Below are 23,917 nucleotides of genomic sequence, written 5' to 3'. Positions count from 1 at the left end.
TTTATCAATAATGTTTGTGTGAGTTTGTTGTGTTGTTGGTATATACAACAACAACCATTGAACATTTAATGAAATGATTGATTCTATTAATAATACGGATGTGTGAGTTGTTGTGTTGTTAGTAGATACAATAAGAACTATTGAAATTTTTAAATGAATGAGTTTTAAATTTAATAGTTATTCATGTGTCTGGTAGCCCTTGAGAAAATCTGAGCATTTTCAGCTTTTGGAAATAGAAAAAAAGAATTGTTGAAGGTCCTACCATAGATTGAAAATATTAAATGAAAAATATTATTTATATTTTCAAATTTTGATTTATGATGTAATCATGGTCATTATCTAAAGTTTTGGTATCACTTTGACAACTAGACAAGAAAATCATACAATAATATAATAGATTGAACTATTACTTTGTAATCAAATCAAATTAATTAATTATTGAAAATAAATTCAAAATTATTAATAATTAAGTTGATAGACATTTATATTTTTAATAGGGATTTCAAAATTATAAAAAAAATATAAAATGGACAAGAAAATCATACAATAATATAATAGTTTGAACTGTTACTTTGTAAATCAAATCAAATTAATTAATTATTGAAAATAAATTCAAAATTATTAATAATTAAGTTAATAGATATTTATAAGTTTTAATAGGGCTTTCAAAATTATAAAAAAAATATTAAATGGATGGTAGGGATTTAAACTCCATAGAATAATGTAGAATATTATTAATGGCATGCACAAATAAAAAGTGAGATTTACCTCTAAAATAATTATATATAATTTTTACTTTCAATTAAATAGATTAATTAAATAAAATGTCACATTAACAAGTGTTATGATTTTTTAGTTTTTTTGGGACATATTATAACAAAACCTATTTGCAAATATTGTAAAATGGAGGTGGATCTCCATGGTTAAGAATATTATTACATGTTTTCTTAAATGCATAATAATAACTGTTATTTAAAATTAATTTGTAATTTATACTTCAATGTTAAGCTCCACTCCCATAACTGCCGCCGAGTCGGCTCCCTTTACAGCTACCGATTTATTACAGAAACCAAATATGCCACCAATTCCGTTAACCATCTGCCGCCCATTCCAAAAATTATGGAAACCATCTGCTATTGATTAATCTCTTGTTGGGAGCTCCTGGAGTGGTCCATTACCCCTTCATGCAGTTCTTTACCATGTTCTATGGAACACTTGACACATAGCCAACATATGCTTGATGGAAGCTTGGCTATCAAAACTTCTGTTTGGTCCCCCAAGCTCACTAACTCAATCCCCTTCAGCTTTACACCATCAAGTTAGAGTGATAGAGCTTGGAAGTGCCACGCAGGTGATAGAAAAAATCTGCAGGTTTCCTTCGTTCCTTATTCTTTGCCCTGTTCCAGTGCATGCTGTGTTGCAGAGGCTCCCGAGTTTTGCTTTGGTTTTGAAATCTCTATTATTGTAACGCCCTGCGGTTGTGCACGGGCGCGCGCACCCTCAAACCGTAAAATCGACTAAGTATAAACCGCCATCGTGTATGAGCGTGTGTATATGGAGAGGATTGCGATGTTTATATGCGATGGGCGGACAACACCCACACTCGGGCGAGCCGACATGGGAGGCGAGCAAGTATGGGCGCACATGTTGACATTTAGAAGGTCGGCTTGAAGTTAGGATGACGACCTTGGCAACGTATATATTAGAGTGGACTGCGGTTCATTTCATCAATCAACCATCGCTCTTCGCTCTACAACGCAAAGGAGGTGCGCATAAAGGCGAAGGCGCAGGTGACACTACCGAAAACTCGGGTATGAGCCCGCCGAGCCGGGCGTGATCTTTGGGTGTGCGCGGTGGTGTGGAGTGGTGCGCATGGGCGCCCACCGCATGAAGGTTACGCAGGTTTGGGTTGTGGTTCGGGTAAGGGCCGTGCACGGGTGCGCCCACCCGCCCAACGCCGAATAGTGTAAATGTGATATTGTATTATTGTATTCTTGGTGGAGTCTTGGCAGACCCCCGTGCGCTCTTGCACGGGCGGGCGCCCTCCCTTTTATTGAACGCCGGTTGAGCACGGCTCCCGGTCATGTAAAATTCCGCATATATAATAAAATATCGTTTATTATTATTATTGCCGAGTTGTATTATTATCTTTATATTGTTGATGGTTTCCGCACATTAATAATATGAATTAATGTTTATTATGAATTATTGAAGGCGTAGTTCGTAAAGTTAACTAACGGTAAACAAGTTATTAACTTAGGCGGTGCCGCACCCGCTCAATTAAACGAAAAAAGAATTGGGGGCATGACAGTTGGTATCAGAGCAAGGTTTGCTCGTGAAAGATTTGATGAAGCCTGATAGAGCAGGGTTGCTCATGACAGGTGAAGCTGATTCAGGGTTGAAGAAGCTTGATGAACAAGGAAGAGTTATGGAGAAATCATGGATGAACAGTCTGGGTTTCGTGGACTTGATGGTTCATGGCAAGACCATTCAAGCTCTAGTGGACACGGGGGCCACTCATAACTTCATGACGACACGGTTGGCAAAATAGGTTGGACTGATGATCTTCCCATCGAATATGGAAGTCAAGGTAGTAAAATCTAGAGCTAAGGTGGCGGGTTTGGTACACGAAGTACCTGTGCAGATAAAAGACTGGAAAGGTCAGTTGGACTTCATGGTGATGGAGATGAATGACTTTGATATGATACTCGGACAAGATTTCTTGAAGGGCAACAAGGCTATTGTTGTCCCCTTCTGTGATGAGGTGGTGCTGGTTGGACAGTCACAAACTTGGACTTTGCCCACTCATAGGCAAAGGAAGGAAGTCAAGGTGCGGCATGTTTCGGCACTGAGTTTGGAGAAGGCTATGAAGGAGTCAGATATGGAGACATATGCGGTGATGTTCAAGGATGTCGAAGGTGATGGAGTGGGGACGTCTGTTCCAGCTGAGATATCTGATGTGCTTACCAAGTATGCAGATTTGATGCCTGATGAGCTTCCGAAGAAACTTCCACCAAGGCGTGCAGTGGACCATAGCATTGAGCTTGAGCCAGGAAAGCAACCCCTGGCTAAAGCACCTTATCGATTGTCAGGGCCTGAATTGGAGGAATTGAAACGCCAGTTAAAGGAGTTAACTGAGGCAGGTTTCATTAGACCTTCAAGGTCCCCTTATGGAGCTCCGATATTGTTCCAGCGGAAGAAGGATTCGAATGAGCTACGGATGTGCTGTGATTACCGTGCATTGAACAAGAAGACGGTAAGGAACATGTATTCTTTGCCATTGGCTGCTGATTGCTTTGATAAGCTTGCGAAAGCCCGAGTGTTTTCCAAGCTGGACTTGAGGCATGGGTATTATCAGGTGTGGATAGCTGAAGGAGACGAGAAGAAGACCGCGATAGTAACAAGGTATGGTAGCTTTGAGTTCCTTGTTATGCCATTCGGTTTGTGCAATGCTCCTGCTACGTTTTGCACTTTGATGAACGATGTTCTACAACCATACTTGGATTCATTCGTAGTAGTATACTTGGACGATATAGTGGTGTTCAGTGACAACATGGAGGATCATAAGAAGCACTTGGCGATGGTATTCGAGGCACTGAGGGCAAATCAGTTGTTCTTGAAGAAGTCTAAGTGTGTGTTCGCTCAGACCGAGATTCCGTTCCTTGGGCATATTGTTGGTCAAGGGTACATACGGATGGAGCCGAGCAGGGTGAAGGCGATCGAGGACTGGGTTGAACTGAAGAATGTCCATGAGATGAGGGTGTTTTTGGGCATGACCAACTACCAACGGAAGTTTGTAGAGGGGTACTCTAAGGTGACATCGGCACTGACAAACTTGTTGAAGAAAGACAAGAGGTGGAGTTGGACGAACAAATGTCAAGAGGCATTTGATGACTTGAAGAAGAGGATGGTTACAGCACCGATACTGAAGTTGCCTGACTTCGAGAGACTGTTTGAGGTACACACTGATGCTTCAGATTTTTCCATAGGAGGAGTTCTTATGCAGGATGGGCATCCAGTGGCGTATGAGAGTCGGAAGTTGCAGGATAGAGAACGAAGGTATCCGGTCCATGAGAAGGAGATGACTGCCATCATCCATTGTCTTCATGTGTGGAGGCATTACCTGATTGGGAAGCCGTTTGTTGTCAAGACTGACAACGTTGCAGCAAGTTATTTTGCATCACAACCAAAGCTTTCTGCAAAGCAAGCTCGTTGGCAGGACTTCTTGGCAGAATTCGACATGACTATCGAGTATAGACCGGGAAGGCATAATGCGGTAGCAGATGCCCTTAGCAGGAAGGGACAACTTGCAACATTGGAAGGAGAAGACCGGGCAGCTAGGAGTAGGAGTCGAGTTCAGATGTCAGAAGAGATGCAGAATAAGATCAAGGAAAGTGTTGAAACCGATACTTTGGTGCAGAATATAGTGAAGCAGATAAAGGAAGGGAAGACACGAAAGTTCTTTCTACGAGACGGGTTCTTGTTCTTTGGAAACCGACTCTATGTTCCAAATTCATCTGGGCTCAGGAGGCACCTTTTGAAGGAGTGCCACGATTCTCCATGGGCTGGCCACCCAGGGCAGCGTCGTTCTTTGGCATTGTTGGAGAGAGGATTCTTTTGGGAAAAGATGCGGGAGGATGTAGAGGAGTATGTACATACGTGCATCATTTGTCAGCAAGACAAATCGGAGACTCAGAGGCAAGGAGGACTGTTGCAGCCTTTACCGATTCCAGAGAGGCCGTGGATGAGTGTATCGATGGACTTCATCACTCAGTTACCACAGGTTCAGGGGTATAATGGGATTATGGTCGTGGTTGATCGTTTTTCCAAGTATGCTGTCTTTGTTCCTACAAAGGTACCTTGTGGAGCCGAGCGGACTGCTGGGTTGTTCTTTAAGAACATAGTGAAGTATTGGGGGATGCCATTGAGCATTGTGTCGGATAGAGATCCGCGTTTTATAGGGAGATTTTGGACCACATTGTTCAAGCTAGTCGGGACGGAGTTGTTGATGAGTTCAAGTTACCATCCACAGACAGATGGGCAGACCGAGAGGATCAACGCATTCCTGGAGGACTACTTGCGACATTATGTGACGGCTGATCAGAAGAATTGGCCCGAACTCTTGGATATTGCTCAGTTTAGCTACAATATTCAAAAGAGTTCCGCGATGGGGTATAGTCCATTTGAGTTGGTGAATGGGCAGATGCCGGTTACACCACATACCGTAGTGACGGGAGGCTTCTTGAGAAGTCCTCATGCGAAGAGGTTCATGAAGGCTTGGGAGGAGACCTTGGAGTTAGCACGGTTATGCTTGCACGATGCTGCAAGGAGGATGAAAAAGTATGATGATCGTGGAAGACGGGAGGCACACTTCAGTGTGGGAGATATGGTGTTTCTCAGGATTACCGGGGAGAAGTTTCAGCCAGCCAAGGGGACGACGAGCAAACTGACACGGAAGTATGAGGGACCATTCCAAGTGAAGAAGAGAGTGGGGGAAGTTGCTTATGAGTTGGAGCTTCCACGCCATATGCACATGAAGCACCCAGCTTTTCATGTGAGTTAGTTGAAGAGATGTAGACTTGATTCAGACCATCCGGAGAGAGTTGAATCGACGAGAGGACCAGCTGGGATTGTGGACAGACCAGGACTAGAGTTGGAGAAGATTTTGAGTCTCATAACTACAGGAGTTGGTTGCCACATGCGACGGGAATTTCTTTGCAGATGGAAGGATGCACCAGAGGAAGACAACTGGGAAACAGAGGATTCACTTTGGAGATGGAAGAACAAGATCGAGAAGTACGACAGGAAATTGAGGAAAAGAGCAGGAATTGTCGGGACGACAATGACTTCTGGTGGGGGAGGATGTAACGCCCTACGGTTGTGCATGGGCGCGCGCACCCTCAAACCGTAAAATCGACTAAGTATAAACCACCATCATGTATGAGCGTGTGTATATGGAGAGGATTGCGATGTTTATATGCGATGGGCGGACAACACCCACACTCGGGCGAGCCGACATGGGAGGCGAGCAAGTATGGGCGCACATGTTGACATTTAGAAGGTTGGCTTGAAGTTAGGATGGCGACCTTGGCAGCGTATATATTAGAGTGGACTGCGGTTCATTTCATCAACCAACCATCACTCTTCGCTCTACAATGCAAAGGAGGTGCGCACAAAGGCGAAGGCGCAGGTGATACTACCGCAAACTCGGGTATGAGCCCGCCGAGCCGGGCGTGATCTTTGGGTGTGAGCAGTGGTGTGGAGTGGTGCGCATGGGCACCCACCGCACGAAGGTTACACAGGTTTGGGTTGTGGTTCGGGTAAGGGCCGTGCACGGGTGCGCCCACCCGCCCAACGTAGAATAGTGTAAATGTGATATTGTATTATTGTATTCTTGGTGGAGTCTTGGCAGACCGCCATGCACTCTTGCACGGGCGGGCGCCCTCCCTTTTATTGGACACCGGTTGAGCGCGGCTCCTGGTCATGTAAAATTCTGCATATATAATAAAAGATCGTTTATTATTATTATTGCCGAGTTGTATTATTATCTTTATATTGTTGATGGTTTCCGCACATTAATAATATGAATTCATGTTTATTATGAATTTTTGAAGGCGTAGTTCGTAAAGTTAATTAACGGTAAACAAGTTATTAACTTAGGCGGTGCCGCACCCGCTCAATTAAACGAAAAAAGAATTGGGGGCGTGACAATTATAGCTGGAAGGGTGTCTTCCTTTGCATTGACGTTGCAATCTGCCAAATCTTCCATGGAGCGAAGAACATGAGGACGCCGAGATATGTAAACAAGAAGTTTCTATAGGACCCTACGCACACGGACACAGAACAACCATTTTCCCATCTTATCTATTCAGAGTGGAATACTATCCTTCCATTGGATGAGATTGTGCGATGCATGATATCAATACTTCTCTGTCCAAAAACCCGCCAAATGGGGTGACTTTTTCATTAAAAAATTCAGATACAAAAGTTAAACTCTCATAATAATTCTCTCGATGGAAAGGGTTTCGAGTCTTCTCATTTCAGCGTAGCAGAAAATTTGGTACTGCGTGAGCTTTGTGCTTAGGTTTCAGCAATTTGGTTGGCTAAACAATATTAGAGTGTGAGCAAGCATCAATGGTCCGAGGTATGATTTTATTTGGGTATTCAATTTTTCAATTCTTTTAAGTATTTATTCAGCATTATAGAATCATTATTAAGCTAACATTTAATTGTCACAAGTTTTTATTTTTTTTAAATTTAGTAGTTAATTCTTTTGAATCGTTAATTTTGAATATGTAATCTACAAAAAAAAATTGAGAATTTTCAGACACTAAGTCTATTTGTACATTTAAAATGAATTTTAAATAAGAAAAATTCAATATCTTTAGAAAAAAATTATACTATAGAATCCTAATAAAAATAAGAAAAAAATTCAAAACAATTATACTGCTTTGTTTACAAAAATTTCTTATAAAAACTTATAGAGAAACATCGATGAGTTGAATCTATTGGAAAGTAAGTATATATTTAGATGTTAATAACTTAATACTTTTCAATTCCAATGTTAATAAGATATAGATTTAATTATTTCCCATTCATTTTGAATTAACTTTGTAACATCAAAATTGAATTTAAAATTTGTTAAGAAAAATGAAATCAAAGAACCTATTAATTTTAAAAAGAATAATCACAAAATTATAAATGCACATTAACTTCACTTTATTTTTAAAATAATCACAAAATTATAAATGCACATTAACTTCACTTTATTATATATAGATCAAAATCTATTGCACAGAAACAAAATCTCTAATAATTGATTTTGATCTTAATTAAAATCAATAAAATGTAAATCTTGCGTTTGATTAAACTATGGTTTTAATCTTGCCAACATTTCCAGTAAACAAAAAAAATCTTAAAAGACATTACTTTTTGTTAAACTTTGACAACTGCTTTTGATTAAACTTTAATTATGATCTCCCTAAGTTTAATTTAAGCATTTTCAATACATAGAAAAATGTAAAAAGTTTAATTATTGTATTTTCAATCACATAAAGGAAATATTAAAAACCCCAAGATTTAGATTAGGCTTTGATTTTCATTTACAACCACAAAATATAACCTTAATTATGGTATTTTCAATCACAGAAACCAAACATTAAAAACCCCAAAATTTTGATTAAGCTTTGAATTTGATTCCAGTGAAGTCAATTAGATAATCTTACAAACACCTGCTTTTGTTTAAGTTTTGATTTTAAACCTTACGGTGTTTTCAATCGCAAGAATGAAATCTTATTTTTTAATAATATTATTATTTCGCTCAAATTTGTGTGGACATGTCAATACATCTAACTGCTCTCCTTACAAATTCCAGGTGCCAAATTTGTAAATCATACGTATATCATGTGTGTTATGTGGAAATCACTAGGGATTTAATAAGAAGGAACGTGCACTCTCTCAGATATAGATTTAGATTTTCAGAAGCATAAATTTAACATTCCAAAAGCATTCGGTGTTTACAGATGATGAAGAATTTAGTGAAAGATGCTCAATTGAAGGTCGCTCCCAAAATCACTTGAAGATTTCTCCCCGTATGAGGCTTTTATGGTATTTTTCATTGCTTCACCATTACGCACGTCGGAGCGCATTTACATTTTGTACAACCCAAGTCTGGCTCACAACAGAGTTTTGGCAACGAAGAAAGAAAAAATATATTTTGGTGCGGAGAGTGATTCTGAGCTTACCAAGAGTTTTTGTCCATACTACTTTCAGCAGAAAAGTCGGTTTTTTATTGCAGTCCCAACAAAAAAACACTGCAGAAATGAAACTTACACAGATGTGAGGGAGAGTGATTCTGAGATTACCAAGGGTTTTTGTCCATACTACTTTTAGCCAAGTGGAGTCCGTTCTCCACATGCTCTGGCTCGGCACCCAAGAAAGCATGATTTTCTTCACACAACGACATCCAAAATGGAAAACATAATTTTTACCCTTTTCCCACAACGAGAAAACATGATTTTTACCCTTTTTCACACAACGACATGTAAGCTATTAACATATATGCGGAATAAAAATTTAAAGAATCGTAAAACTGGAATGAAGTTAGCCATTGATAACGCTCTTGCTGCAGTCAAAATCTTTCTATTATGCTTCCATAGTCTACTTTCTCCAACTTCAATCCAAGCAAAAAGAAAAGAATACAGAAAGTCTGAAGGCGCTTCCAAGCTCTGTTGCCTCAGCTAGATGGTGTAAAAACTGAAGGGAATGAGATACAAGCTTGGGGACCAAACAGATAAATTTATAGCCAAGCTTCCATCAAACTTCTGATGGCTATGTGTCAGGTGTTCCACATATCAAGGTAGAGAACTCCAGATGGAGTAATGGACCACTTCAGTAGCTCCCAACAATAAATTTATGAACTAGAGTAAATTAAAGAAAGACTGCAGTTTACTTCCATAATTGTAGGCAGCAATGGTTAAAAAAATTAATAAAACTTAACACCACATTCAAAATAGAAAACAAAGGCATTGGAAAAAAACCAACCCATTTACATTATATGATGTTTAACATAACAATAAGATCAACCAACCCAAATGTTTAACATAACAATAAGATCTGATTGTATAACTTCATAATAATTTTAGGAGCTATTAAGAGTCACGATATATAGAAAATGTTTAACATAACAATAAGATCTGATTGTCTTAGGATATATAGAACATTTATCGAAATCCTAACATTATACCAAATAGTTAATAAGCTTCGGACTTGAATTTTCCATGTCCATTAAATATGAGAAACCATCCAATATATATCTTAACTGATTCAATTGTGCAGTGAATGTGGAATAATACCCACAAGCACCAAAAACCATAAACACTCCCATATCTGACTCATGGTATCCCACCACCCTGCCACTAGCACATTTACCAACCACGTGGTTAAGGCTAGCCACTTTATTTTTAATATGCGTTGAAACGAAAAAGATTTATAATGTATTCAAATGGTGTTTTCCGTCACCGTATGAGAGTTCCCGGAGGCAAAAATAAATAAATAAATTATTTCCGGACGCACATATCAAATCCCTCCATGCTGAGTCACTAGTCAAAGCAACACTTGCCATTACGATAACTACCATAACCAATGTCTGACCCGCGTAGACTTAACACAATTCTCGGTTTAGCAATGACAACACAACTCCATATATAAACAAGCAATACAGGGTAATTGGCAGACAGTTAGCATCCAATCACTCGCGGCCTGGACACGTGGCAAATCAAAAGCCAACGTGTTCAAACCGCGGGAGCACGGCTAGGCAGTTAACGAACCAAGAACGAGCGATTATAAAAGAATCAGTTAGGAGAAATTTGTTTTTTTTTATAACCCTATGAATAAATAGAATTTGCACAAATGTAGCTGACAGATGTTACGTGCAGAATAAAAAGGTCGACGAAAATCCTATCCTAGGTCCACTGATTCAAAAAACGGCCTATCGGCCTAACTAATTATGTGATAAGTTTGTTATATCTCGTGTGTAACTATTATCCTAACATTTTCCAATAGATATACTAATGGTTTATGCACAAAAATACCGATCCGAAAGCTTTGCTTTTCCATGTCACATATTTGTTGGAGTTCAAATATATTTATAAATATTATATTAATAACATGGTATTTGTTTGTAAGTTTCAGTGATTTTTTTTTTTAATGGAAATTTTAGTATGATTTTTCATTTTATTTTAAAAGGGTTAAAAAATATTTTGAAAATCTAAAAATTATATTTATTATTAAATAGTGAAATGAATGTTTTTTCTAAAAATTTGTATTAATAACATTTTACTAGTTAGAATTAAATTTATCAATAATTTGGAAGTGAACCTAAAACTCCTCTGAAATTTTAAAGATTCAAAAGAAAGTGATGCAAAAGCGTTGTGAAGATAATAGGGTGTGAAGGAATTGAAGAGCTCCGCAACAAAAAACCTAATGGCGGCAAGGCGATGAAACCCTTGGGGCAGTGCGAAGGAAGGGCCAGAAGGCCGTCAGCAACCCAGACCAGCAGAAATTGGCAGAGACCCAAGCAACAATGGTATGACAGAAGATGTCAGGAGGGGAGAGATCCCCTCCTATCAGGATACGGTGGCAGGAGAGGGATAGAGTAGCCAGGAGACAGAGGAACGGAAGAGCGCAGGGCCAGTGCTAGGAACTTCCTGGCAAACATGCCGCAGAGGAAAGTGCCTGCCATGTGCAGTGAAGAGATCCAGATTCGTGATTCCAGCGAATAAACTGGAAAATTACAGAAGCTATATGAGGGATCATGCTCTTCTCTGCAAGTTCGTAGGAGTCTGGCCGTCGGAAAGAGATCTTACCAAGTGGATTCAGCAAAAATGGCAGCCCCAAGGCCACATCGAGCTCAAGCTGGGAGCGAAAGGCTTCTTCACAGTAATCTTCTTTAACTTGCAAGATAAGGAAAAGGTATTTGAAAATGGCCTGTATTTCTATTACAATGCTGGTTTGTTCATGCGTTTCGGGGAAGAATGCTACAACCCTGATAAAGAACCCTTTCTAGCTGCGCCTGTCTTGGTTCGCTTATTCGGGCTCCCCACAGACTTTTGGGATCCAAAAATCTTGGAGGGGATAGGAAACTCAATAGGCAGTTTCGTGAAAAAGCAGAAACCACGAAGAAAGGAAGATACACCTCGTACACTAGGATCTGTGTTTATATGAACCTAGCAAACCGCACGCCAGACACAATAGAACTTGAATATCATGAAGATGTTTGGCAGCAAAACATAGACTACGAACACATCCCATTTAGGTGCCATGTCCATTGACATTTGGCAAAGGAATGCCCGATAACACGAGAGGAAGAAGAAAGTAGAAGCCCCCCGCAAAAAAAGAGAGAGCCAATAGATCAGGAGGAATACCAAGAAGTGAAAAACAAAAGGAAAGTAAACAAGGAAATCCCCCAGAAGCGAAGGAAGGAAAAACAATCAGCCCCAGAGAAACCAAACAGCTTTGCAGTTCTGCAGGTAGAGGATGAAGAGGAAGACCAACCCATGGAAAATCAAGAGGATAAGGGGTCGGACAGTAGTGAAAGCAGTAAAAGAAACCACTCAAAAAGGAAAGCCCCGAGTGAGCCAACAGAGAAAGGTAAGGAACAAGACGAGCAAGACCGGTGGATAGGAATGCCAAGAATCCTGACAGGGAGATTCAGGCTCATAGGGCAAAGTGAATGGGTGGCGATCTTGGCTGTCTACGAGCCCCATGCCTGTGTTGATAGAGGCCTTTTTCTCAATTAGTTGGCAAAGCTCGAAAATATGCACCAGGAGCAGAGATGGATCCTGGCAGGCGACTTTAACTTAATCACTTCTAGAGAAGAGAAAGAAGGTGGAATAAGCAGAGAAGACTCGGAGATGGAAAGATTCAGAGATGTTCAAGCAGAATTAAGGATGGTTGATATCCCAACTATAAACGGGAAATTCACCTGGAATAATAGAAGAGGCGGGACAAAACAAATTGCATCAAGATTGGACAGATTTTTAATCTCAGAGCACATAATTGGGCTAGACATCTTCTACGAAGCCTCTATCCTACCCATAATAGGGTCCGACCACTGGCCAATAAAGCTCGAAATAGCCTTGAACAATCCGATTAAAAAGAGGCCCTTCTGGTTCGAGTCCTTCTGGCTCAGAGCTCCCGATTTCCTCGACAAAGTAAGGAGTTGGTGGCAGGATAGCAAGAGTGGAAAGGAAGGCCGCAGAAAAATGCACTCTTTTCAACTCAGACTCAAAGAAATCAAGAGCAAAATCAAGAAGTGGAACAGGGAAGAATTTGGCAATATTCAGCAGGAGCAAGGCAAACTCCAGTCCAGATTAGAAAGAATACAACAGCAAATCATCTTGGAAGGTCGAAATGAAGAGCTGGCTAAGGAGGAAGGCAGGGTAATCACTCAAATAGAAGAAAGGCGAAAGCAGGAGGAAATTCTATGGAAGCGGAAATCTCAAGTCCAATGGCTAAAAGAGGGGGAAAAAACTCCAAATTCTTCCATAAAGCAATGCTAAGTCATCGCCAACACAACAGAATCTTCTTCTTGAAAGACAGTTAGGGAAACAGAGTGACGCAGCAGAAAGAAATAGAACAACTCTTGGTGGATCACTTCAAAGGCATTCTCACTGGACCAAATGCCAACAGATCTAAGGACATAGACAAGGTTTGCCAACATATCCCTAAGAAGTTTCTAGAGATCAAAATCTGGCTCTGCTCAGGGTAATCACTAAGGAAGAACTTGAAGAGGTAGTTAACAAAATGCTGAAAAATATAGCCTTGGGTCTTGATGGCTTCACCATTGAGTTTTACGAGGCAGCTTGGAATTTTATGCGGAATGACCTGCTAGACATAGTGGAGGAATCCAGGTGTTCAAAGCGCATGCACCAGGGCCTGAATGCCACTTTCTTGGCTCTAATCCCAAAGAATGGCTACTCGGAGGAACCGTAGGGTTTCAGGCCCGTATCCCTATGTAATGTTGTTTACAAAATTCTAGCAACAATCATGGTAAACAGGCTAAAGCCGATCCTGCCAGATCTCATTGCCCCGGAGCAAATAGGCTTTGTCAAAGGGCGGCAGATCATAAATGGCATCATAGTGGCCCAGGAAGTGGTTCACTCCTTGAAAATCTCCCGCACCCCAGGCATGCTTATCAAACTTGATTTCGCTAAGGCGTTTGACCGCCTTAGCTTGGGATATCTAGAAGGCATTATTAAAGCCTATGGATTTGACCAAAATGGATAAACTGGATCTTATCCATGGTTGGCACCCCCGTGATGTCAATTTTGTTAAATGGCACCCCCACCGAAGCCTTCACTCCCTCCCGCGGGCTCAGGCAGGGAGACCCCCTGTCTCCTTTCCTTTTCATCCTAGCTGCGGAAGGCTTGGGTCGGTTGGTTAAGACTCAAGTCTCCAGGGATCAGCTAAAGGGACTTCGAATCTGCGGGAATGATATCCCAGTTTCGCACCAGAAATTTGTAGACGATGTGATGCTATATGGTCAGGCCATGCTGAAAGAGGCCCAAGGAGTCACCAAAACTTTATCTGAATTCAGCAAAGCTTCTGGGACGGAGATTAATAAGGAAAATCAGAAGTGTTTTTTTTCAACGCCCCGCAGGCTGCCCAAAGATTCTTAGCGCGCACTCTGGGCTTCAACATCAGAACCTTCCCGTCAAAATACCTGGGCATTATGTTGCATGAGCATCAATACAGGATGGCCAACTGGGAACTTCCAATAAAAAAAATCCGAAATAAGATGGAAAACTGGACCGTTTGCTCACTGAATGCCCCAAGTCGGCTAATCCTTCTGAAAGTTGTTCTGCAGGCTATGCCAATCTACCAGATCTCGTGCCAAGCTATCCCAAAGACAACAAGCTAAAAGCTAGTCGCTATGTTCAAGAAATTCCTCTGGCAGGGCATCAGCAAGTCTAGAAAGTGGGCCTTAATTTAATGGGACTGGCTAAGTCGGCTCCCCAAAGATGGCAGTTTAGGGCTTTGAGACCCATTCGTCCTCAACCAAGTCATGGGTGAAAAGCACTGGTGGAGGTGGACTCAGGGTGGCCCTGACCTGTGGAAGGTGATATGGCAAAGAAAATACGATGCGGCAAGGGAACCCGAAGGAAGACTGAGAAGTGAGACGGAGATTAGAGGTTCAGCGATCTGGAACTTGGCGAGGGGCAACAAAGACCTGATAAGGAATCACAGGCTTTGGGAAATACGAGTAGGGGACAAGGCCAGGTTCTGAGAGGAATCATGGTAACAACGCGATAGACTCATCCATAAGGACAACCTCCACGACATCCACGTTTTCACGTCCCAGACTGAGGCTGCAACTGTTGGAAATTTCTGGAAATTAGACGAAGAAGGATATTGGCACAATTGGAAACAGAAAGAGGATTGGGAAGGGGCCCCAGAAACTGACAGATGGAACGAGTACTACACAGAGATGGCATCTTGTAACAGGGTTCAACATTCTCAGATGGGTAAACGAATTCAAGGTAATTTCTCAATAGCAAAAGCCTACTACCAAAAAGTCAATCAAAATCAATAACCGAAAACAAAACAATGGAAGAACCTATGGAAAATCAACCACTATCCGAAAGTATCATTCTTTGTTTGGACTTTACTCCACAGCAGAGCGCTTACTTGGGACCAGATGCAGAGGAAGGGGCGCCAAGGTCCATCTCGCTGGGCACTCTGTAATTCCCAAGAGGAGACTATGGAACATTTGATGAACCGATGCACAGTCAGCAATTCCCTGTGGGACAGTCACTTCAGATTGTTTGAGCACCGCCACAGAAATCATCGGAACATTGTAAACACCATAGAAAACTGGCTGAGAAAACCTTACCAAAATCTGGTGGTCAACTATGCATGGCTCCTTTCTGTCGGGTTCCTGCTCTGGAACATCTGGAAAGCACGGAACGGGGAAATCTTCAAAGCAGAATCCAGAACCCCAATAGCCATATGGGAAAAAACCACTAGGAACATACGTGAAACAATCCTAATGGAAAGATGGAAGGACGAAGACTGGCAGGCGTCGCAAATGGAGGAGGAAATCCTGAAAAGACTTGAGGTAAACTAGAGTATGTTAAATGGGGGTGTCAAAAGAAAAGACTAGATCAGGGAAGTGGCTAAAAGCAAATAGTATCGCCATACCCTGCAGGGATTCATAAAGCTTAACTTCAATGGCACAACAAAACATAACCCAGGAGAGGCTAGCATTGGGGGAGTCTTCAGAGACGCTGGGGGAAAAACCCTGCGAACCTTCACGATGGACTGCGGGGAAGCCTCAAATAACGAAGCCGAACTGCATGCCTTGAAATGAGGCCTGGAAATTGCTCTACAGGGTAATTTCAAGAGACTCCAAATTGAGGGAGACTCGAAGTTGGTGGTAGAAATGGTCAGGAAACTACATCACCAACAACCAGTGGAAAAAATTAGCAAGAGCTGGAGAACGGCAAGGCTTGTAGGAGAAATCGGGAAGCTCCTGCCCAGAATAGACTACCTAATTTCGTCTCACATTAGATATTCTGGAAACAAACTGGTGGACTGGTTCGCGAACTGGGGCAGTGGGAATCGAGGCAAAGAGATCGACAATGAAGGTCTGTCTCAACGGCTTCCGGAGGAGAGAGACTGCCTCCAAAAATTGCTTGATGTCGATAAGGGTGGTAAAGGTAGACCCAAGGCGAATGACCAGGATCAGGCGGCACACAACCGCTGTGGGGAAAGATCACAACAGATGGGAACAGACAGCACATCCGTGGGAAAGGACAATAGTTATAGGAATGATAGAATCGAGCAGATGACGGGGCAAGGTAGGACAAGTCGCGGGGACGGAGAAGAAGTGAGACATGAAACATCATCAAGGAAGGATCTGGAGTTAGCTTGGGAAGTCGGGATAATTGATAGAGGGAGGATGACAGGTGACACAAGGAGTACAGAAAGGTTACAGCAGGAGCAGCCGAGAGAATATTGGAGTAATGACGCATAAAGAAGGTCAGTCAAGTCACACCCCATCCCGAGATAGGGATACTGGGTGGTTAGTCAGAAAATTAAATGGCCAAGTGGAGGCTCGGTTGGTAGGACAGCGAGTAGGTAACAACCATATGCTTGAGAAGGCAGAAGGAATGCTCATATAGTTTGGTAAGAACCATGAAAAAAGGCGGAAAGGTGACAGCGCGATCCTGCGACCAGGCCCCTTCCCCGGATCCAGCAAGAAAAGGTGGTATGTTCTCTATCATCCCTGCCCTCTAGGCGTTATGTTAGCTAGAAATTACGTTAAATCCTTGTTTGAATAGAAATGTTCCACCCCAGTGAGCAAAATATCAGTAGTAGAACTGATAGTGGCCTTCCCAGCACTCGGTCGTATCTCCTCTTTCCCTCCAGAGTAGGGGAGGCCTTGCATGGCGATAGTTCTGGTTCCTATTCAAAGATATGGGAGGCGAGGGGGGCTTTGTTGGGCCTTGTCGTGCTCCAAGCTGGGTACCGCAGCCCTGGCCATATCTGTTCCCTGGATTTCTTCCATGGCTCTCAACACGGAAGCTATCATCACCAGATGGCTTGGTTTGCTATGCTTTGCCACGTTGTCTGGCACGGATTTTCTTGGGATAATGATAGAGGGAGGTGGGTCCTAAGCCGCTTTGCTGGGAGTGTTGTTTTAAGGGTGTAGACTACCAGCCATGCTGAAGCCAGGATGGTCAGCGAGTGGATTATGATAGCATTTCATCTCAATAGCACTGACTTGTGGTTTTCTGTTGTGATAGGTAGAAAATCTCATACAATTTCAAAGTCACAGGTCCATGGCAAGATGGCGCCGAGGAGGGCTAATTCTGCAAAGAACCGAGAAGAAGGCACCAGTTGCCATCTGAGCAAAAGGGGCAGGAAGCCCGACTCTGCAAAGACCATGCACACGATAAACGCATACGTGGTCGGGATTCCTCTGGATATCCGTACCCAAATCAATGGGTGGGAGCAAGAGCTGTGGGATATTAGTGATAACAAAGAAATCCCCTGCGAAGACTGGGAGGATCTGATCTCGGACCCAGGAACCACAAGAGGAAGAAACTACCTGTTCAATAAAATGCTTCAGCATTACTGGATCATGAAACATGTGGTTGGCGAGGCTATGGAGGTGAATCAGGTCGTCCGTGAAGAGGAGGACGAGGAACGCAAGCAGGCAGAGGAGCATCTCAAAAGCCAGCTGGTGAAAGAAGCAGATAATATCAAGAATACTCTCCTGAAAGAGATCGCGTCCGTCCAAGTCCAGGCTGCAAGAAACCATCTGTTGCTGAAAAACATGGAACAAATGTTGTTGGACCTAAAATGGGCCATGGAGTAGAAGCAGCTGAAGCCTGGTACCAGCGCCTCAATGCTTACCCCGATCAACTCGTCGGACGAGGATTCTTTTGTTTTGTTTTGAATGTTGATAAAACAGAACTATGTCTGGTTGTTAAGTCATGCTCCTATTGTTAGCTTAGTTAGTAATAGACAAAAAAGTGGTTATGACAGAAAAAAGGAGCAAAACATTTTCAAATTTTGGTCAGGTTTCAAGGCCGAAAGGTGGTGGACTGGTTTCCTGTGGGCAGATCCGCCACCTGAACTTTAGTACGTTGTAATTTTTTTTTGTCATTTGGAATGAAGAATGCCTAACCTTACAAAAAAAATAAAATTATCAATAATTTTATAAGCTAAAAATTTATTTATAAGAATGTAAGTGGTTTTTTATGCACAAAAATCATAATAAAAACAATATTTTTAATCGTATAAAATTAACTTCCTGTGTTACCTATAAATTAGCTAAATCTCTCTTAAATTTATATCTTTGCATTTCAATATCACAACTCTACTGGAGTTCAAGTATAATTATAAATATTGTATATCAAAAACATACCATTCACTTCTACATTGATATTCAATATCTTTTTAAAAAAGAAATATAATTTCTTACCAATTTTCAATTTTAAAAGTAAAAAAAAATCCTAAAAATCCGAAAAATTATATTTAATATTAAATAGTGAAATAAACTTGAACATTGTAATAACAATACTTTATTGATCAAATTATTTTCAACAATAATTTTATGAATTAGAAATTTATTTATAAGAGGCTCCGTTTATGTTTATGCGCAAGAATAATAATAAGAAAGACATTTTTAACCATATAGAATGAATTGTATTGTCTTTATTGTATATGTTTATTATATTTAAACTATTTAGGTCCATGTTAAACCTGTCTACCAAGTGTGTAGTGGGATCAAGTTATTCAAGATACAAACCTTTTTTTGTGTGAAAAACTTAAAAAAAAAAATGCAACTAAAAAAATGATTAAGGTGATAGAGAGGTGAATTCAACAATATTAATAGGTATTTAGCGACTACAACAATATTTTTAAAAAATTTAACATGATAGTGAGGGTGAATACAACAATATTCATAGGTATGTAGCCATTACAACATAAAGAAAAATTGATTAAGATGAAAATGAAGGTCAATACAACAATATTATTATGCATGTAGGCATTAAAATAATATGCTTGTAGGGAAGTGAACCCAGTTGAGAGAGATAAAACACATTCTACCCAAGCACCCTAGAGAACTCCAATTGTTGAGAAACACACTAATTTGATGTTCTATATATAATTTTTTTCTTTTATTTTCTCTTGTTTTATATAATGTATACATAGTTCTCATTGAAATATTCATGATTCACATCATAAGCATCCCTTCAAATTGATAGTAGAGTATATGCATATGTTATAATTCTTTTTTAATATATATATATATATATATATATATATATATATATATATATAAGGTTAGCTCAATTGGTCTAGTACCTATTGCTAAAAGCACCTTGCTAATGGGAGATGATGAGGTCAATTCACATCTACACTCTACGGGTTAAGCTCTACTAATAAGCCAATGGGAAGTGATCCCCCTAGACATTTCCTCGACATACATAAATAGATACATATTCTCAGAATTATTCATATCCTACATTTTGAGGAGACACTCTGCTCATTCTAAAAAGAAAAAATAGTCTTTAAAGTATCATATTTATGGCCAACATTGATTTTCTTTTTTGTTCTTATTACTATATTTTTAAATTTGTTAATGTAAATCATTAGAGCACCTAACTGATTATATTCGATAGCTTATCCCACCTCTAAGAACTATACAACCATGGTGAACACATTTTAATAGTATGTTGCACAATATGAGGGAGACATGTAAATATTTTTGTGATTAAAATGCAATTGACCCATGGAATATTTATAACCATCAAGTATCCACATCACTTCTAGATTTATGATGCAATAGGAGGGATCAAAAGAGATACAAACATTTCATATTCCTTTTAAATAATTTATTTTTTTAGTTTGGTTTGATCCATTAAGGAATTGGAATTTCAATCTCATGCTTTACATAATACTTCATAAGATGGTGATTGGAAATTGAACTTCCTCCAATGGGGTCCCATACAAAATTATCCCATTACCATTATGACACCCTTTCCATGTGAAACAAAAAATCTACCTTTGTTTCTAGTTTTAAATATATCATTTTCATTATTGAAGACATTAAGTCAATATTTGATTTTTTAATATATGGTCTATAAGTATGAAAATATTTTTCTGGTAACTTAAAAATGATAATATTTTTGCATCTCAAGTTACATCATTGATAAACCTAGTGTAAAAAATAATCAAGCCTCAATCTGCGAATAACACTAGTACAACATGGGAGATTAGTGACTATGTGACTAAAAAATTTAGTCACTTTGATTACTTCGTGTGAATTGCTACTAAATTTGATCAATTTTAAGTGATGCAACTGAAAACGACTAAATTGAATGACTAATTTAGTCTAGGAATAAAATATAAAACTAGATGATAAGTGACTCAACTAGAAGCGACTAACTTAAATGACTAATTTTGTCCAAGACTAAAATATATGACTAGATAATAATTGAGAAAATTAAAAATGATTAATACAAACCACTACCATATTCCAAGTATAAAAATATGACCAACTAACAAGTACAACAACTATTGTTCTCTATGATCTTTTCCATTTAGTGTAAGCCAAATAAGCTTCATTTTGGGTTTGAGGCCATTGTTTTCATCCCTTTTCCATTGTATAAGACTAAGACCCAATCTTATTATGTAAAACATATGAATGACAATAAAGATCCCCCATAGAGGCCTAATATCCCCTATAGAGGTCATGTGTGTTTCTTTGAGAACTACTTTTCAAAACTTAATCATTAATGATTCAAATAAGGCCTAAGCCCCTTATGTTCCTATTTTGACCAAGCCTACACTTATAAGCATCAAATGTTTTTGGAAATTGTAACTAGGTTCGGTCTTCATTATGACATGTAATTGTGATTTTTGTAAAGATGAAAAAATAAAATTGTTATTCTAATGCTTGCTTCATGGGTTTCATGAGCAAGAATTTTTGCTTTTAGATGGATCCCATTGATATCCTTTAGGATTTGTCATAAAAGTAAAAAAGAGTTAATGCCATTTTTGAATAGCCTTTCTTGGACATATTACAAATGTATATGAGTCTATAGAATTGTTAATACGCCCTCCAATATAAGCGCAACTCACTCCTCTTCATGTTAGCCCCTAGATGAAGTGAAGAACTCATGCCGGCTTCAACTAATGGAGACACAACCATTCAAATACACAGTTATCTTATTTATATAGGAAAACTACTATATATATATATATGTGTGTATACAGTCTTCACATTTTACACAGTCAACAAGTTTAGATCTCTTTGAAATTCAGGTGACAAAGTACAGAGACAAGTTCAGATCTCTCTGAAATTTGGGTGACAAAGTACAGAGACAAGTTCAAATACCTTTGTAATTCAAATTAAGATTACAGTGACACATTTAAATATTAGAGAACAAAGGTTTTGAAGCTATGACATAGTCTACAATCTCAAATTCAAAGAAGGTTGCGATAATATTTCGTGATCTACGTTTCAGTGCTATTAGAGATAACTTCGTGACATTATTGGCATATAGAATAAGGATTGCAGTGGAGATAGTTCAGTGATACATCACAGTGATTCAATGTTATCTCAGGCTCACAGATTCAGTGTTATGTTCGCTGCAATGATGCTACAGTGATCACGTTTTAGTGAAATTACAGTGATGTGTTTCAGTGCCATATCAAGTGTGTCTACAACTCGTTCCTATCATAGTTTATATTAGTATGCTCATATAGGAAATGATGTCAGTTCATTTTAATGATATCATTGTAACTATGTCTCAGTGTTAAGAATATCAAAGCGGAGGAGGATTCAAGAATAAGAAAGGAGGAAAAGACAGTCAAGAGAACTAGTGTCTTGGTCTTGGAGTGGTTAATAGGTCAAGGGTCTTGGTATTGTTATTTGTCAATTGGAATTTATATAAGAAGAATTTGTGCAAGTTTTCCTCTCAAAGTGTGAAAGGTTCTGGCCCTGGCTCCTAGCCTACATTCTGTGTCTCTTGTATATTTATGTTCATGCATTGGTAGTTGTTTGATGAAGAAGAACAATAATAAAAGAATATCCTAATCTAAAGAAGTAAAAAAACATTCACAAGCAGTTACTAATTGAAGAGAAATCACCCAATACTTGATGCCCTAGATTTCTGAACATGGAATCAAAGCTAAGGTGACAAAGTCAAGAAAAGGGAATCTAATCAAAGAGACACTCACGGATCTATTTTCGATAAAAGCCGAAGTCCTGGCTTTCTCGGTAGACTTAAAATCCCCGTTTTTCTTTCTATGGACGCAATACTGCTCCTGGGGTGGTTTATGGTTTATCGTATTCACTTCAAATTGGAAGCAGTATTTCAGAGTTGGAAGTGATTCCACTCACCAAGCAACATGTGGCCAAGGGAGGGAAGGAATATTGCCCTCAGTGCATGCTAATTCTTGGTGCTTTTGGCTCGTGCGATATGATCCTCAGCCATCGGATCAAGCAAGACAGATCTATGGTCAGGAATAAGCGAGCATGTTGGTGGGTATAGGTTTTTTATTGAATGGTTAATCACCGTGCTTCTAGGTATTGCAATATTAACCTCTGTCGTTGGATTTGGCGAGGATATTTGATGGTTAAGAAAATGTATGCAGGTCTGGGTCAAGAATATGTTTTGTGCTTGTTTCGCTTCAAGATGGGAATCACTGGATTTTTCGCGATCTACATGCTCAAGGGTTATCCCCCCATTCTGATCCGTAATCCTTTTGGATTGATCCGTATTTACTCATTGGGTCCTATTCTAATTTTAAAGTGTTTTCTTCTTTCCAACTCAATTTGAGATCAAACGGTCTTAGCTTTGTCTCTTTTTCGAGGGTATGGTAGTTTTGTTTGCAGGACCTTGGCTCGATATTTAAGCCTTTAGCTCGGTGCCCTCGGTTTCAAGAGGATAGTTTTTTTCTTTGGCCCATAGTTCCTTTGGGAATGTTTTATTTATGTAATTTGTTTTCGAATTTAATGAAATAGAAGGTACGACTCTTGCTTTAGCAAATAAAAGATAATTCTTTTGTGTATGAAGAGATGTTTCATGCATATATAAATGAGCTTTTTTAAATTACCTTAAATGGGTGGGTTTGAGGGGAATTTATTGCCTGCTCAACAAAAGGCGATTTATTGCTCACCCATCAGGGTTATTGAGGTGTAATTAATAATTATGCTTCGATTTAGGTTAAGTTATCTTATTTTGTAGATGTTTTTTTCATATCATTTTAAAAATATAAATTTAGTGTTTATGAATTTTTTTGATAGATGTTGTATAAATGGTATCAGTTTTTCTACCTATGAAAAAATCATATTTATTTTTAAGAATGGATTGCCATATAGAATTACTTAATATATATATATATAATAAGAGTATTAGCTCACATAATAAATATCTATATAAAAATATAGGTTCATAAAATATGATAAAATAGGGTTTTCAATTTTTTATCAATAATTTATAAAAAAATTATTAATATAAAATAAATTTAAGCAAAAATTTTTATAGTTATATAAAAAAGAATAAGAGTAGTTTAAAAACATATATCTTAAGTTTTTTTTTGCATAAATTAAATGAAGAAATTTGGATGAGCGATGGCGGCGAAGTTTGGTTCTAGGGTTTCAGGAGGTTCTCTCTGCGCCGCCGCGGCCCCAACAGACCTGCTCCGCTATGGTTTTGCAAGACGGCAGGCCACTGGATGCTATGAACTCGACGCCCCCCTAGGGTCCTGGATCGGATCTGCAGCGGGAAAGGATTTCAACGAATCAATCCTCAGGAAAATACGACTGGTACGCTTCCCCTCTTACAGGGTGCAGATAATTCACCTCACGGCGGCAACAGAAGGCTTTCATTTG

General features: G+C 39.4%; 1 protein-coding gene across 1 annotated transcript; it reads left to right on the top strand.

The window, feature by feature from the left end:
• Positions 1 to 12,317: 12,317 nt before the first annotated feature.
• LOC149190314 (uncharacterized) lies at positions 12,318 to 13,061 on the top strand. Its single transcript, XM_089410478.1, has one exon. The coding sequence runs from the start codon at positions 12,318 to 12,320 to the stop codon at positions 13,059 to 13,061; it is 744 nt and encodes a 247-aa protein (XP_089266604.1).
• Positions 13,062 to 23,917: the final 10,856 nt, after the last annotated feature.

The sequence above is a fragment of the Pinus tabuliformis genome, chromosome 3_1 (assembly GCF_031772625.1).
Source record: "Pinus tabuliformis cultivar Carrire ecotype Pingquan chromosome 3_1, CPIR1, whole genome shotgun sequence".
Classification (NCBI taxonomy): Eukaryota; Viridiplantae; Streptophyta; class Pinopsida; order Pinales; family Pinaceae; genus Pinus; species Pinus tabuliformis.
This window is presented reverse-complemented; position numbering and strand designations above follow the sequence as displayed.